Source organism: Eulemur rufifrons, chromosome 8 (genome assembly GCF_041146395.1).
Source record: "Eulemur rufifrons isolate Redbay chromosome 8, OSU_ERuf_1, whole genome shotgun sequence".
NCBI lineage: Eukaryota > Metazoa > Chordata > Mammalia > Primates > Lemuridae > Eulemur > Eulemur rufifrons.
In genome coordinates, this window is record NC_090990.1 from 68,461,345 (window position 1) to 68,478,546 (window position 17,202).

General features: G+C 35.2%; 1 protein-coding gene across 3 annotated transcripts in view; it reads left to right on the plus strand.

Annotated features, from left to right (window-relative positions):
* HS2ST1 (heparan sulfate 2-O-sulfotransferase 1) overlaps positions 1 to 16,730 on the plus strand; it is a 172,143-nt gene extending 155,413 nt beyond the window's left edge. Inside the window, exons 4-7 of one of the 3 annotated variants that reach the window (XM_069478170.1) lie at positions 4,259 to 4,397; positions 11,763 to 11,860; positions 15,042 to 15,199; positions 16,162 to 16,730. In XM_069478170.1, the coding sequence (XP_069334271.1) occupies positions 4,259 to 4,397; positions 11,763 to 11,860; positions 15,042 to 15,199; positions 16,162 to 16,391 (625 nt within the window). In that variant the 3' untranslated portion in view covers positions 16,392 to 16,730. Of the gene's footprint in view, positions 1 to 4,258; positions 4,398 to 11,762; positions 11,865 to 15,041; positions 15,200 to 16,161 lie in introns of those variants that run through there. The other 2 variants (XM_069478171.1, XM_069478172.1) reach the window with 2 other exon arrangements.
* The last annotated feature ends 472 nt before the right edge of the window (positions 16,731 to 17,202 follow it).

Sequence of the window (17,202 nt, forward strand, 5' to 3'; positions counted from 1 at the left end):
GTCATGACACCCAGTCAAGAAACTTTAGAGTCATCTTGGACAACTCTTTTCGTCACTACCTATGTCTTATTAATCACCAAATCTTCTGAGTCTGCTTTCTTTCACTTAACATAATGCTTTTGACATTCATCCAGTTGGATGCATCTATCAGTAGTTAGTTCCTTGCTGAGTGGTATTCCATTGTATAGATATGCCACACCTTCTAACCGTTCACCAGTTTCTGGATATTTTTGCAGCTTTTGGTGATTGTGAATAGAGCTGCCAGAACATTTGTATACGGCTTTTTTGTGGACATATGTTTTAATTTCTTTTGGATAAAATCCTAGAAATGAGATTGCTAGATTGTATAGTAACAGTAAGAAACTGCCAAACTGTTTTCTCAAGTGATTGTATCGTTTTGCGGCACCAACAGTGTTTAAGAGCTCCAGTTGCTGTGCATCTTCACCACCATTTGGAATTGTTAAACCCCCTCTTTGGTTTTTTTTTTTTTTTTTTTTTTTTTTTAATTTGAGCCATTCTAATAGATGCATGGTAGATGAATGCCCTTTTTAAGACATAAATAAATTTCTTTAAAAATCATTTATTTACAACATTATTGTCAGTGGAACCAACAAATACCAACAGGTCATTCACTTTTTAAAAAATAAGACAGTGTGAACTTGCCAGTAGGATTAGAAAGCATCTGTGAATCCTTTAGGGCTAAGCTGGTCCAGAATAAATATGTACAAGGTATAAATGTCCCCCCAGCAAGATTGATGCTTAAGTAGAGATGTTAAACCTAGTATGTAGCAGAAATCTCAAAGTTTCCCAAAGGCCATTAAGCCCTCTTTCAGCTTCATCATCTCCCCTTTAGACTTGTCTAGCCAGTTGACAAGGTTTCTTACACATGTTCTGAGAATGCATTTGTTCTTTTAACCATTCTTTTTCACTTGATTATAGAAGCTATCTATAGAGGGTAATTGTAAAGAAATGAACCTAGTTTATGTTCCTTGCTTTGCCATGCATCATATGCTTACATAGCAAGAATGAGGTTCCCAAAACATCTTACCAACTTGCTGCTCAGATGATGTTTTTCCCTTTTTGATTTTCACCCGCAGATTCCTACTAGTATGTACTTCTTTTCCTGGGAAGATTATGTTCTAACAGGTCAATGAGTAGGGATGGGTTTTCTACTCTGCCACCTGAACCTTGCTGCTGAACAGCTCAAATGACTGGCTAAGGTTAAGGGTGGAGTCTATGACCTCTTTACTTTTACCCCTTTATAAACTACCTGGTTGGCAAGAGAGTTAAACTGGCAATGCTTCTTAGATCTTGTTTTCTAACTGGCTGAGCTGAGTGGCCCAGATTACTATTTTTTAATCATGCCTATTATGTTATAATCCCTTGCCTCCAGCTCTTCATGTCTGTATAACTATTACCTAAATTACACATAATAGTTCTTATCCATTTTCAGAATGAGTTCACAGATTATCTCCTTAAAATCATATTTCATACATGATAAATGCTACCCAAAGCCAAGATAGCCATTTCCTAGACAGCAAGAAGAGTTTCGTAAAATGCAATATCCCCTTTCACTGCTGCCTGGTAAGAATTGCTGTCTGCTTCACTTGTCAGCAACTAAGGGAAAGGGGAAGAGGAAACATTGCTGGGAGATATTCTTTTGCCAGGAGGTAATTCCCAAGAGAATGGCCCAGGATGGGGCAATGGCTAATAATGGAGAGGATAGAGGAGGTTCCCAGGGAATCTCGGTCTTAAGAATGGAATCAGTAACCCATCATCCTGTGTTCTCTTCTTGTAGCTTCCTGTTAAAAGACTCTCAGCTCTGTGAGCTAAAGTAGCAACTGTGTGTTCCTGGTGCCTCCTTACTTTGTTCTCACTACTGAGTGTACTGTCCCATAGAAAGGCTTTTGTACTTAGCAAAAGTACAAAGCTAATTCACAACAGTCTGTTCAACCCAATTCTATTAATATTCAACGCCTATGTGTTGGGTATAGTACTGAGCACTAGTGGTAAAGCCATAAACAAGAAAGAAACAGTCCCTGCCTTTATGGAGCATCTACTCTAATACCTAATGTGGCAGTGCTATATATTTGCAATAATACTGTTTCCCTCTTTTAAAAAATTATGAAAGAAATTTTTACTGCATTATTGGTAGTATGCCTATCCTCAGGTGACTTATAATATTCTCGGGGAGAAAAGACTTTACAGGAGAAACCCTAGTAGGACAAGCTAAGCATTAAATTGCCTAATGGCCATAGGTCTTGGGTGTAGGAGATATCAAACAAAAGCAAGTAGAACTGTATGCTAGAGTCATCAGGAAGAGAAGTCACAGATTTTGTTATTGCCTCTCTGTTTATTCCAAAACAGCAGTCAGTGGCCTTTTAAAATAAGTCATATCATGATACTTCTCTGCTTAAATCCTCCTATGGGGTCCTTCCTGACTCTTTAAAACCTTATAAATGCTTATAATGATCTGCAAGGCCCACATGATCAGTGTTCACTCCACCTTACCCCCACCTCTCTACTCTCATCCTCTGCTACTATCCTGATTCTGCAGCCAGATTGATCTTCTTGCCATTCTTCAAAACACCTGGCTTTAGGGCCTTCATACTTGGAAGTCCCATCTTCCCAGAACACTTTGCCCCAGATATCTGCATGGTTCCTTCCTCATTACATAATACCAGTGATGCTTTTCCAAAATAACAGTATTTTGAATTGTATTCTGCCTCATCTCCCCTGGCACTCCCTATTCTCTTCCACTGCACTATTTTTCTCCTTTGTACTTATTACCATCTAATATATTTGCTTATTTATTTTATTGTCTGTCTCCCCCAAGTAGAATGTTAGCTCTTGAAGGACAAGGAATTTTGTCTTTTTTTTTTTTTTTTTCCTTTTTTGTATCCCTAGTATGTAGAACATGGCCTGGCATATATTGGGTACATGAAAAGTATTTTTTGAATGAAAGAATAGAAAAATGGAAATGGCATCTAGTCTTGGAAGACAGAATAAGAGAAAACATATAAGGAGAAATAGGACTAAGTATGGAAATATGGGAGAAGGTAGAAGAGGCTGACCTAACAATAGCAGATGGTTTCTTGTTTGAGGAGAGTTGAAGAAAAAGTTATATCAATAAGGTTGTACCTAAGACATAAGGCAAACAAACCAGGCAAAGGAATTTCAGTTTGATATTAACTGATCAGTAGAGTTATTTCAGATTCCTAAGAATCCTAAGAAGAGTGATTTAGGAACAACAGTTGAAAATTGATATGAAAGGTAGATTGAAAGGGAAAGAGACTGGATATAAGAAAACCAACTAAATTATTGTGATAATCTAAGCAAGAAGCTGAGGAAGTAAAGAAAGTGGTAAAGAAAAAGAATGATAATGACAGGTCCCATCTGTGAGAAAGCTTACAAAAGAAAAATCAAAAGGACTTTGTAATTTTATTAAATGAAGAATAATGGAAAGGGAAGAATCAAGATAATTGTAACATTTCAAGACTGGGGCAGGGAAGGATGTTAGAACAGAGAGCCAGTTGGACAATTCTAGGGTCTGCAAGGATTGCTAAAGTAAAAGTCTGTGTTCCTTCAACTCTTTATCATTCCCTAAAGAAATAATGCTGAAAACCTAATGTCTTTTACTTCTGTCTTGTCTTTAAAATCAGCAGCAGAAGGTAGATTCAAATGGTCACTCTTGTGTTGACTAGTACTTGATAACATCAATGATGTTTACCTAGTTTGGTGAGCTAGAAATGAGAAATCATTGCTACATATTTAATGCAGATTTGAAACTCTTTTTGTAGCACCAGATGATAGATTATGGAATGTAATAAAAATACTTTTTTATGAGTTCATTTTAAAATTGTAAATATTAAATTCTTTCTTAGTAATTTTCTTAGTAATATGTGTATACTAATTTAAAAAGGAATTTTGTACTTGGACTTGAAATCTAATAAGGGTATAATATGAAAATGTTTTATGTAATTCTTGCCAGTAAAGTTTAAAATTATTTTTCATTCGTTTTTCCCTTCTTTTCTTTATCTTCAGCCATAATTTCTAAATTCTTATTTCCTATTTACTTGATTGTAACATAAATAATCATGAAATATTTCGTATTCTCCATGTATTCAAATTATTTAAATTAATTCATGTTGTTCTTTCCATGTCGGATCAGTACTTCAAACTTATATGTATATTTTCAGGGTACCCCTAAACAGAATGAAAATATTGATTTCACCCTTTCAATTTTGTTTTATTTCAGATTTGGTGTGAAGAAGAAGCCAATTTACATTAATGTCATAAGGGATCCTATTGAGAGGCTAGTTTCTTACTATTACTTTCTGAGATTTGGAGATGATTATAGACCAGGGTTAAGGAGACGAAAACAAGGAGACAAAAAGGTAATATCTTAGTTTTAAGATTTTTACAAAGATAATTGTTTAGGAAATGCATTGGACAATGTGCTTTTTAAATTTGTTGTCAATTATAAATATACTATTTGCTTATTGTGGAAATTTTGAAAACAACCCAAAGGATAAAGGAGCAAAAGGAAGACTACTTCTATAGTTGATATCTTGTAAGATACATAATTTTTTGTGATTTTTAAAAATATTGTACTTCTGTTCTAGGGCTATTTGTTTTATTATAGTCCTACTAATAATTTTCTATGACACTATTAATATTATGTATTTTTGTATATTCTTTGGTTCTCTTAGTCTTGATGATGACAATTTATATTTGTTATCATCGGTTTAGGGACACTGTCTTGCTAAAGCAGCCATTTTTTCAGACAAAGAGAGAATAGTGGCTCAACAAAGTTTTTATCAGGTTTAGGTTTGGGCTGTCTTCCATTTCATTGTATCCTCTAGAGTATCACCAGAGTTATTCTTCTAAGAAACAAACTGGTTTGTCACTTTTCTGGTGGGATACTCTTACTGGGACCTCATTGCTCACAAGATTATCCAGGACATAGGAGACACAATTGGACGTGATCTGAGCCCTACCTCTCCTGCCTAATTTTCCTTCCAGCACCCTGTGCTTCACCCACATAAAATGTCATTGTCCTTCAAACTTATTGTTGCTTCCTACTTTTTGTACATGTGTTATTCCCTATATTAAGAATGCCTTTTCTTTACTCTAGAAAATTCTTTGTCTACCTTTCAGATCCAGCTTATGTAATACTTCTTCCATAAAGTCTTTCCTGATGCCTCAAAGCAGAGTTAGTCATGCCCCTTTCAGGGCTCCCGGAGCACTCCATTCAAATCTATCCTTAAGCATTTATTTTGTAGTAATTGGATTATCTGTTTACCTATTGTCTTCTTTAAAATATGGTGAACTTCCTGAAGCATTTATTTCATTCATTTTGTTTTCCCAGTATTTAGCATGGTACCTAGTTTACCTGTAAGTGCTTAGCACATGGTCAAAAGTGTGAATTCTGCACATTCTAAACCTAAAGTGTTACACAGTAGTGATGCCTCATACTTGGTGTATTGTACTAATCAACATCCAACAATGTTTTTCCAACTTAGATGTGTCCCCTGTGTCACATGAAGGGGCAGTGGTTTTTTATTTTGCTTTCCTTTTTTATGATTTCTAGAAATTGCTGTTTCTTTCCTTAGCCTCAAAGCTTCAGGTAGAAGGTACTAATACAAACACAGGTAACTGACCAAATTGTTTTGCGTTAGTGTTCACCTGCCTATCTCTTAGCATTATTTAATCTTCTAAAAATATTTGTCATTTTGGAGATTCTACAAAAGTTTATAAAATCTATTAATGCAACTCTTTTATGACCTATTACTTTAGAATTTATTGATATTTATTTCTAAATTTACTTGAGTTTACTACCCATCCCCCTCCCCAAATTTTAGCCCTATTGTTTACATTAGCTCTTATTCAGTAAATGTTAGTATCCATCTCCTTCCTACAACCAAAGTAATATTAGTGTTGGTAAGGAAAAGATTTACAGTCATATAGGTCTCTACATGCATCATTTGTCATGTCAGCCCTGGATAGCATGGTCTTTTTTTTTTTTTTTTTTTTTGAGACAGAGTCTCACTCTGTTGCCCAGGCTAGAGTGAGTGCCGTGGCGTCAGCCTAGCTCACAGCAACCTCAAACTCCTGAGCTCAAGCGATCCTCCTGTCTCAGCCTCCCGAGTAGCTGGGACTACAGGCATATGCCACCATGCCCGGCTAATTTTTTCTATATATATTTTTAGCTGTCTATATAATTTCTTTCTATTTTTAGTAGAGATGGGGTCTCGCTCTTGCTCAGGCTGGTCTCGAACTCCTGAGCTCAAATGATCCGCCCACCTCGGCCTCCCAGAGTGCTAGGATTACAGGCGTGAGCCACCGCGCCCGGCCAGCATGGTCTTATGGTTGCTATGCTATGTAGTTTGAGGGATTGGGTGATAATAATAATATTAAGAATAATAGCCCATATTTATTGACTGTTTATTGTGTACCAAGCAGTATTTTAAGTTATTTATATGTATTTTTTCGGGTAGTTTGCACAACAGTTCTATGGGATGTTTGCTGCTATTGTCATCGTTTTTACAGAGAAGGAAACTGAGGCACGGAGGTTAAGTACCTTGCCCAGTGTCATGCAACTGGTAAATGGTAGAGCTGGAATTTAAACTCAAGCACTCTAATTCTAGAGCCCATAGTCTTAAGCTCTTTCTATCCTTTTAAAGGGAGGAAAGAAATACAACATGTTACTTAACATTTTTATGTGAAAGATATTTTAAAGTTGCATATTCAATACTCATAGAAAAATCCAGGCAGATCTTTTAACATCATCTCCCCCTTTCATAGCACCCTGGAGCTTCAACTATTCTTTGCCCTGACCTAATAGGTCTTGGTTTGTCTGGCGTTTTTTTAATGTCCTTTTAAAATGCATATTAATATACCTGTTTGTTTAGATGTAGTATTAGTAACACCATCAGAATACTATTGCATTGTTTAACTTTTATGAGAACAGGGCCATCTATAAATAAATGATTTATTCAAGTGAAAATTACTTAGTTTTGTGATAGAGTGGACCTTTTTGATCTTAAAATTTATAGATCATTAGACATTTTTAATATTTTGGCTTGTTTTTCATGTTATCAATGTTGGTAATATTCTGAGACCTACCAAGTTAAATGATGTTATTATGCTGCAAATTACTCCTTAATATCTACAACTGGCAAGAGTTTTCATTAAACTCATATCTGTAAAGTTGGTATGACTGCATGGATATAACATTTCTAAAAATGGAAGGATATTAAAAGATAATGAGAGGCCGGGCGCGGTGGCTCACGCCTGTAATCCTAGCACTCTGGGAGGCCGAGGCGGGTGGATTGCTCAAGGTCAGGAGTTCGAGACCAGCCTGAGCGAGACCCCGTCTCTACTAAAAATAGAAAGACATTATATGGACAACTAAAAATCTATATAGAAAAAAAATTAGCCGGGCATAGTGGCGCATGCCTGTAGTCCCAGCTACTCGGGAGGCTGAGGCAGTAGGATCGCTTAAGCCCAGGAGTTTGAGGTTGCTGTGAGCTAGACTGACGCCACGGCACTCACTCTAGCCCGGGCAACAGAGTGAGACTCTGTCTCAACAAGAGAAAAAAAAAAAAAAAAAAAAAGATAATGAGGATTAAAGGGTGGCCATGATTATGCTGGAAATACCTTGCAATGGCACTTATTCTCAAAAAAATGTAGATGGCTTCATTGCCATGAAATTGTAGATTATTTGCACCTCAAGTGATACTTTGAAACATCAGACAATATTCAGTTCAGCACTCACGGCAACAGTTATGTTTGAAACTGTAGTACTCCAGTAATCTGAATTCCTTTGTGGTTACACAAACAGTAATTTCAAACACATTTCAGATATATGTACACCTAGGATAGCTTTCAGTTGATCTTGTAAGGCACAAAAGAGTGGTTTTATTTGGGAGATTTTGAATTTTCATATTTTAGAACTAGAGTTTTTCTTAATTTAATCTCTGTCCTCTACCTGGAAAATAGGGATATTAAGTAATCCAGAGGTCAGCATTGAATAGTTATATAGTTATGTAGATTAAATCAGTGGTTCTCAAATCTTTTAATCTAAGAATTCCTTTTGTGCTCTTAAAATTTATTAAGGACCCCCCAAAGAGCTTTTGTTTATGTGGATTATATCGATATTTAGCAATATCACTAAATTTACCAATTTACTAAGAAATTTATAACATATTAAAACAACAGTAGGAAACTCATGTTAACATATATAATATTTTAATGCAAACAGCCATTTCTCCCTGCATCCAAAAGAAAGTAAAAAGAGTGGCATCATTTTACATTTTTGCAAATCTTTTTAGTATTTGGCTTACTATAAAAAGCAGATTTTCATATCTGCTTCTGAATTCAGCCTGTTCAATACATACTTTTGGTTGAAATATATAAAAAGAATCCAACTTCACACAGATATATAATTGAAAAAAGGATTTTAATATTTTCAAAAAAGTATGGCCATTCTTTAATACTACATTAAAACTTGACAAGTGGTAGTTTCTTAGAGCTAATTGCAGTGTGGAATCTGAAACCATAGCAGTGAACTTTTTGTACTTCTGCTACATTGAAATCCATTGATAACATTTTATACTTGAATGGATTTTTTAACCAAGTATAATTTTGAAACATCATGGATTGGTCATTTAGAACATACTGATTCACTGAGTTATGTAGACCTTTCAGATGTTAACACACTTTATTATACAGTATCAAAAATTTACATTCATTAATATCATCACTGATCTCATCAAAAAAGTCTTTTAAGGATTGAGAAACAGTCTAGTTTATGGTAGCAGATATAAGTTTTCCAAAATTTTATTTTTTGCTTGAAAGCTTAACTTTCATCTTGTCATTGACTACCACAGGATTCTCAAGCTCAACACTGTTGTTTGTTTTGGGCCAATAATTCTTTGTCATGGAGGACTGCATATTGGTTGTAGGATATTTGACGGCATCTATGACCTCTACCTGGTAGCATGCCCCCCACCTCAGTAGTGAGAACCAAAAATGTCTCCAGACACTGTTAAATGTCACCTGGGGATCAGAACAGCTCACAGTTGAGAACCACGGAACTATCAACACTATTAGTTATTTTCTTTCAAGTGACAGGCATAATTTATTCATTTTGAGAAAATATTACCAAATACCCAAGTTTGAATAGCTATAATTTAGGATATCATAGAGACAGACAAATAAGGTTTTTATTTATTTTTTATGAGACACCAGTTGGCATAAATGATAATAAAACCACTTTTTAGAAAATGGCTTAGGCTAGTAAATCTAAGTCAGACCATCTAAATAAATTCAGATATAATGTAATGGCCCCGGAAATGGGGTTTATTGAGGCTTAAGTGTAAGCTGAGGTGTTTTCACTTAAAAATTACACACGTACACACTCTATGAGAATTTGGGAGGACTCTAAAGGACTGTCAAATGCCTCATGAAAAAATTTTATTGCCTCTGTCTTCATCTCCACTGGAACTGTCCCTTTAATACTGATGTAAATAGATCCCCAAAGTATAGTCTTTTCAGTAGCCACTTACAAATATTATTTGTTCAGTTTATATAGCACTGTGCTGTGTGTCATAGAGGACACAAATACATACTGCATGATCCCTCCAAGATGATTTCACTATAGTTGGGGAGAGAGAACATAATACTCATTAAAAAAAAGTACATGAAGCAAATTATATAGATAAAGACATGTATAGACACAGATATATCTGTCCTGACATCCTGAGCCAGATCCTAAGAGCTGGCTGTTACAAGACAGTATGTAATTAATTTCTATGACTTGAAAGAAAATAAAAGTGACTTTAGGCCAGAGTAGTCACTGGAAAGACAGTCTTCATATAAACTAGATTGTAGAGGGAAGACACTTTTAGAGGAATAAAATGTAGTCAGCAATGTTATATAGATTAGGGGTACACATGACATGCCTGAGAAACTACTGAACAGGTTAATCTGGTAAAGATGGAAGTTACACAGAGATGAAGTTAGAATGGCACGTTGAGGTCAGATTGTGAAGCTTTCCTAAAAGCCAGGATATAGTGTTTGGGTTTTTGTTTTGTTTTGGTTTTGGTGTATTGAAAGCCACTGTAGGTTTCTGAGTAGAGGCTGTTAGAAATGACTACTTAGGCTAATCTAGTAACTGTACAGAGCAGATTGGAAGGAAAAGTGGGAAAGGAAGCCCAATTAGGAATCTATTTTAAGAATTAAGACATGAAATTGTGAGATCCTGATGAAAGTAAGGATTGAAAAAGAAAAGATGGATTGGAAAGACATAACCTCAAAAATGTAAAGTGAGGGAGAAGAAAGAGTAATAAATGTTCTGAGATCTTGAGTCTGAGTTACAAGGGGCAGTATAATCCCATTGCCAGTAATATTGAATATGAAGTAACACTGGAAATTCAAATAAAAATGCACAGTAGGTATTAGAAGATAGATAAGAAGTGATAGATCTGGGGGTACATATTTCGAAGTCTTTTGCCTAGAAATTATTAAGTCAAGGAAATGGGCTAAGGAATGGAGGGGACAAAGAGAACATAGTTGAGATTAATTGCCATACTTGGTAGAAGGACCAAAATATGCCTTCAAAGAAGATGATGATAGTATATTCAGAAAGGTAAAGAGAACCAACAAAGGAAGCCAAAATGGAATGTTCAAAGAAATACAAAAGAATGTATCAGTGGCAGAGAGATCAAGAGAGTTTTCCGAAAGGAGAGGGTGGGGCCAAATGCTATGAAGGTCAAAGAGAACAAGAACCAACAAAATATTGTATCTGACTATTAGGGAGGAGAGGTGGGAAAGAGACAGACACAGACATAAACACGTTCCATTTATGGAATGCCTGTGAACCAGTTACTGTGGTAGATTCTTTTACATTTGTGATTTTATTCCTCAAAGTAAGATTATGTTCTCACTTTTCACATGAGGAAACTAACAGAAAACTTAAGTTTCCCAGGTTTAGGATTCAAATCCAAGTCATGAATCTTTTTACTATATCATGGTGAAGGTCATCTGTAAAAGAAACGGGTGAATAAATTTGGGTTGCAGTTTGCTGTTGCCTCTGTTGCCAGAATAAAGAGAATCATTCCAATGTAGCTCCAACAATAGCCAGGTCTAAGGATTTTTGGGGCCTTATTCTTTATAGAACTTTGGTTGAAAGGGCCCTCTGAGTTTAATTGTACAGACTAGAAAAGTGAGACCTGGAGGCCTTAAAGAACTTACTCAAAATAGAGTCAAACTTGGTTCTAGAAACTTGGTTGGCACTGAAGATGAGGGCTCTTTCTGCTTTTTCATATTTCCTCCTTGCAGAAGTAACAAGCCGTGTTTGTAGGTGGCTCACAGCAACAACCAAACCTCCCAAGTTTGTTTTCTGGTATTTCTGTTATATCATCTCAAACAGATAATTTCCTTTGGTAAAAAAATATAAATACACAAATTCAAAATGAACTCGTACTTATCTTCAGGGACAGATTATCTAGAGGAGTTTCCATTCATATGGTAAAATAATTCTTACAAACGCAAGCATAAAACAAAGTCGTGAGAAAAATTCATGTTTAACTTTCTTCAGTATCTCAAGTGTACTTTTGTAACCTGCCTATCCCTTTCATTTTACTGTCTCATCCCACCTATTTATGCCCATTTATTTAACAACTTACCATATTAAGATATTTGATAGGTGAGACTTGGATTTATGGCTTACCTATGCTGCTTTGTCTTTGCTCCAGACCTTTGATGAATGTGTAGCTGAGGGCGGCTCAGACTGTGCTCCAGAGAAGCTCTGGCTTCAAATCCCGTTCTTCTGTGGACACAGCTCCGAATGCTGGTAGGCAGATAAAGTTGGCTTAAATTGATCATCTTCCTTAGCTTTAGGTCATTAAATATGAAATGTCTGATTTCGAATCAAAAGTTTATTATATCTCAAAGCAGAAGCAGTACAATTAATTGAAGTATGTACCTAGGCTATCGACACGCTTTGCCATCTTAACAGAAGCTTGTTTATGCCAGCAGAAAAGCCTGGAGGGTGAGTGGCGATGAAATCTCGAAAGGCATTTTCTATGGCTTGTTGAGAATTGAATATTTTTCCTTGCAAGAAGTGGTCCAAAGCCTGGAAGGAAGTGGTAGTCAGTTGGTACAAGGTCTGGTGAATACAATGGATGACAGAGAGTTTCCAAGTCTAGCTTCTATAGTTTGAGCAGCGTTGTTTGTGCAACAAGTACTCGAGCGTTCTTGGCCAGCAGGAGGATTGGTCTGTCTCTATTCTCCAATCTCAGCTGCTTAATCACAAGCATCCTCATCATTTTGTCCAGTTGGTTGCAGTAGACATCGCTGTAATCAATTGACCAGGTTTCATGAAGCTGTAGTGGATATAATGCCAGCGCTAGACTACCAAACAGACACCATTAGCTTTTTTTGATGAATATTCGGTTTTGGACTGTGTTTTGGCACTTCATCTTTATCCAGCCGTTGTGCTGAATGCTTGCGATTGTTAAAAAGAATCCATTTTTCATCACATCTAACAATACAGTATAGAAATGATTCACTTTTTTGTTGTTACAGCAAAGAGAAAGGCAAGCTTTGAAACAATTTCTTTTCTGACACTGGTTTAATTCATGTGGAACCCACCTATCCAGCTTCTTTACCTTGCCAAGTTGTTTCAAATGGTCCAATATTGTTGGAATAGTAACATCAACCTTGCTGCTAATTTACTTGTAGGTTGAGATGGATTCACTTCCACTACAGCTTTCAGCTTGTCATTATCCACCTTGGTCTCAGGTCACACACGTGGCTTATTTTCAGGATTAAAATCACCAGAATGGAACTTCTCAAACCATCGATGTACTGTGCATTCATTAGCCACATCCTTCTCAAACACTTCATTGATATTCCATGATGGAACTAATATCCAAAAATAACACAAATTTTTTACTTATCCATTGTTGAGAATTGAATATTTTTCCTTGCAAGAAGTGGTTCAAAACGTGGAAGAAGTAGTTTCACAAAAATGGCTCTAAAAAAATGTGAAAGATAATCACAAGCCAAACCAAGCGTTTGCAAGACTGAGGATGTACCTCACAATAAAAATAAAACAAAAATTGTCAAAGTGAAATGTCAGAGATATCAACTGTCAAACTTAGTACTTAAGGAAATCGAACATTTCATACTTAATAACCTAATATTTCCATAATCTATATTTCACAAGGGGTAGGTCTAGTGAAATCAGTGAAAGACCAGACTAAAAATAACATGTAATTAAGTAATATCTAGTTTTGTGTTACTTTTAAATGTATTTAAAAAATTACTCATATATAATATACTTGCTTGTTTCCTCAGATGCTGGTTTTTAAATTTTTTTGTTTGTTTTTGGTCTTATGTTTTTGCTGTATTTCAATAGATCTCTTAATTAGAGACCAGTGGTCATAAACCTTACTTTGTCCTAAGCTTACTTTCTTAGCCATTCATGTTAAATCAAGAAAAAAATAGGAAAATTATTCACCTGGTTTTACTATTAAACTGATTTTGACTTTAAGAGAAGCCAAGGTTATGGTTATGGTTAGTTTGCTAAAAAACAGGTGGAAAATAAAGATATTTTATCTTTAATAAATAATTTATTTCCACAGAATGTGCCAAGTTTTCAGTTTTCAAAAATGATGGTATTTTTTAAAAGCCAAAACTTGGCACATTCTGGGGAAATAACATATTGCCTTAGTACGTATTTATTTGTTCTATTCAATCATTTTAAGAGGAAAAGTAGGGGGAAAAGGAACATATTCAAAGTTAGTTTTTTCCTTAAACCATAATGAGAAATACAAGGAATTTCTTCATTATTTGAGATATATTATTAGATTACTGTGAAGCTTAAGGTCCTGCTCAATAGATAGTATCAAAGCCTTATAACAGTACAAGAAGAACTGGAAGTCTAGGAAGAATGTCTTCTCAAGTTTTAGCCATTTCCTTAGCACAGGGATTGGCATACTACAAACTGCAGCAAATTTTACCCATCACCTGTTTTTATAAATAAAGTTCTATTGAAACACATCCACATACATTTTTTTACTTATTGCCTATAGCTGTTTTCATGCTGCAACATCAGAGTTGAATAATTGGGACCTAAACCATATAGTCTGCAAAGTCTAACATGTTTACTTTCTGGCCCTTTATAGAAAAAGTTTGCTAATCCCTGCCTTAGAACAATAAAGAATATTGCATCATTGGGCGTTTTTGAGGATATTTTAATTGAACTTCTTTAGTATGTTTCATAGATTCACAGAAATGAGAGGGACCTTAGAAATCAATTAATCACTGGCGCCCCCCGCCCTTCCTTTTTAATAGCTGAGAAAACAAAATCTAGAAAGCTGAAGCCACCAGCTCAGGATCACACTGCTACTTAAAGGCAGAGCTGGAATTAGGATCAAGGAATGTCAGTGCTAAAATCTCTATTAGCAGCATTAGCTGACAATGTAAACAAAAATAAAAATAAAAGATGCTTAGCAGAACTATTTCTTATTTATTTTCTGTGCCTCAGAAATTTCAGAAAATGCTAAGTTCATAAAAAAATACCCCTGAATTCACAAATTAAGATAAGCACTGGACACAATTATTTATACCTTGCTAGAGAGCTCTTAAAATGAACAAAGTTTAGTTTAGAGTAGTTTAAAAAAATTAAACACACTCACACTAAATCATATGGGAGGACTATATCAGGTATGTATCTGGGTGTGTATATATATATTTTTTTTTAAGTGCCCTCAAACTAAACTATGTTCATATTAAGATTCCTCCAGTAAGCTCTGAATTATTAGCACGGCATAGTTGAGCAGAAACTGGAGATGGGAGCAAAGGAAATTAAAAACAGGTGTGCTTCCCAGAGGACGTTAATAAAAGGGCATTAAGCCTTTGGATATACATGTGTTTATCTATTTTCTCCATAATATACAATGTCAAAGGCATCAAAAATACTTAGAAGATTTCACACTAGGTTTTTAATTCCTTTTCTTTGGTTTCAGGAATGTGGGAAGCAGGTGGGCTATGGATCAAGCCAAGTATAACCTAATTAATGAATATTTTCTGGTGGGAGTCACTGAAGAGCTTGAAGATTTTATCATGTTGTTGGAGGCAGCTTTGCCCCGGTTTTTTAGGGGTGCTACAGAACTCTATCGTACAGGTATATAAATGAAAGGTTTCTTTTTAAAGCTGTCTTTAACTTTTTTGGTTTGTTTGCAACTTGTAAAACATATGTGATTTGAAGTTCTTCAGTAAAACACAACAAATAGCTCCTGAAAGGCAGATATATTGTCTGTTTCTGCCCATCATTTTCAATACAAAACAGTGCCTGGCACAGAGAGAGTGTTCATTAAATATTTTTTGAATGAATATATGTGCATTAGGTGAAAATTAGCAGGCATTATAGGAATAGTGGAATGATACAAACTACAGAACCAGCTTTAGAAATATGTAATATTCAATAGTGACAGATATCAAACATTAGGCCTAAGTAATACTCCTGCCTACTGCCATTTTAAAGAAGAGGTGAATCGCACTAATACAATCGTCATGTGTCATGTCTGTTATATAGTATACCTAAAGGGTGCTTTAGCAGCCTTAGCAGTATCACATTTCTGAAAGTGACCGTGCTAGTATAATCGAATTACGATTTTTTCCCTATTTGATGAGATGCAATGATAGGAACTCTTTCTAGAGTATGTATGCATGTGCCCTAGCTTCTAACACATAATTTTAGAGAATATAGGTTATGAGAAAGTAGAATTGTTTGACAATAGTTATTTTATCAATTTTTAAAAAATAAACTAGTGTTAGAGCGCCAAGGACTTGAGATTATAGTGTATGAGGTGACAGCCTACATTGTACTGAGTGGTAGTCCTTGCATATTTACTATTTAATATATGACATTTCGTTAAGTTTTTAACAGGTTAAAGATTTACATTTTAAAGGAATAAATCACAGTTCAAGTATGATTAGGGTTCCATTTTTGCCCAAATTATGTTAATACAAGACGGTTATGTTACTCTTCAATGTGTCCTATTAAACCATCTCTTTAAATAAAGAGGAATTGATCTTTTGTGTGTTCTTCAAGAATTATTTACCTCTCCTTTTTTCCTTTGTAAGTAGGAAAGAAATCTCATCTTAGGAAAACCACAGAGAAGAAACTCCCCACTAAACAAACCATTGCAAAACTACAGCAGTCTGACATTTGGAAAATGGAGAATGAGTTCTATGAATTTGCACTAGAGCAGTTCCAATTCATCAGAGCCCATGCTGTTCGAGAAAAAGATGGAGACCTCTACATCCTTGCACAGAACTTTTTCTATGAAAAGATTTACCCTAAATCAAACTGAGTATAAGATGTGGTTATTAGATTCTTGAACTAAAACTTCGACCCTGTCTTCACACTTGTTCTCAGCTCCACAACCTGGATTGCTGATAGGTATATATGACAATTTGTATTGAGTTGAATTAGGAAACTCTAATGTCAAGGAAGTAGATACTGACTGATATGTCAGTGTTCTAAGAAGTTTAAATTTTCAGGCATTTTTCTTTTTTCTGGTTAAATTTTGGTGAGAGTTACAAACTCCTGCCTGGAAAAAAACCTATACGTCACCTAAGATAAACACATGGCAGGTCTAATCAAAAGGCTAAATACAGTTTCAGAGAAGTTTCTGATACTCTTGTTTTTGATAAAGCATTTTTTTCAACTAACCATGAATGAAGAATCCATTTGCCACTTCCGCCTTCACCGAAGGTTTGGATTATACACCTCTACTGAATAGTGTTGATAACTGTTTGGCAGTTTGTGCTTTGTTTTGTGAATCACGTCTCATGAAATTTATTGGAATGTTTGATCATGTTTGCTAAAAAATGTTTCTGCTATAGTTGGATTTGCCCATATTTATGTAGGTGATCTTAATTTTTAAAAATAATCATTAGTGGTAAAAACCAGTTTAAACCATTGACTAATACTGTAAAAAGATGAAAAGTCAAAGCAGTATTTCTCATTCCTTTCTTCCCAAAATCTAATATTGGGGAAAATACTTCAAAGAATATCGAGATTGTCTGAAGTTTTAGTTAAGACTTCTACACATTAATATCAAAAAAGTAAGTTTACTATTTGTTTTTCCATGTGTTATTTGTAAAGCTGTAAACTGAGAT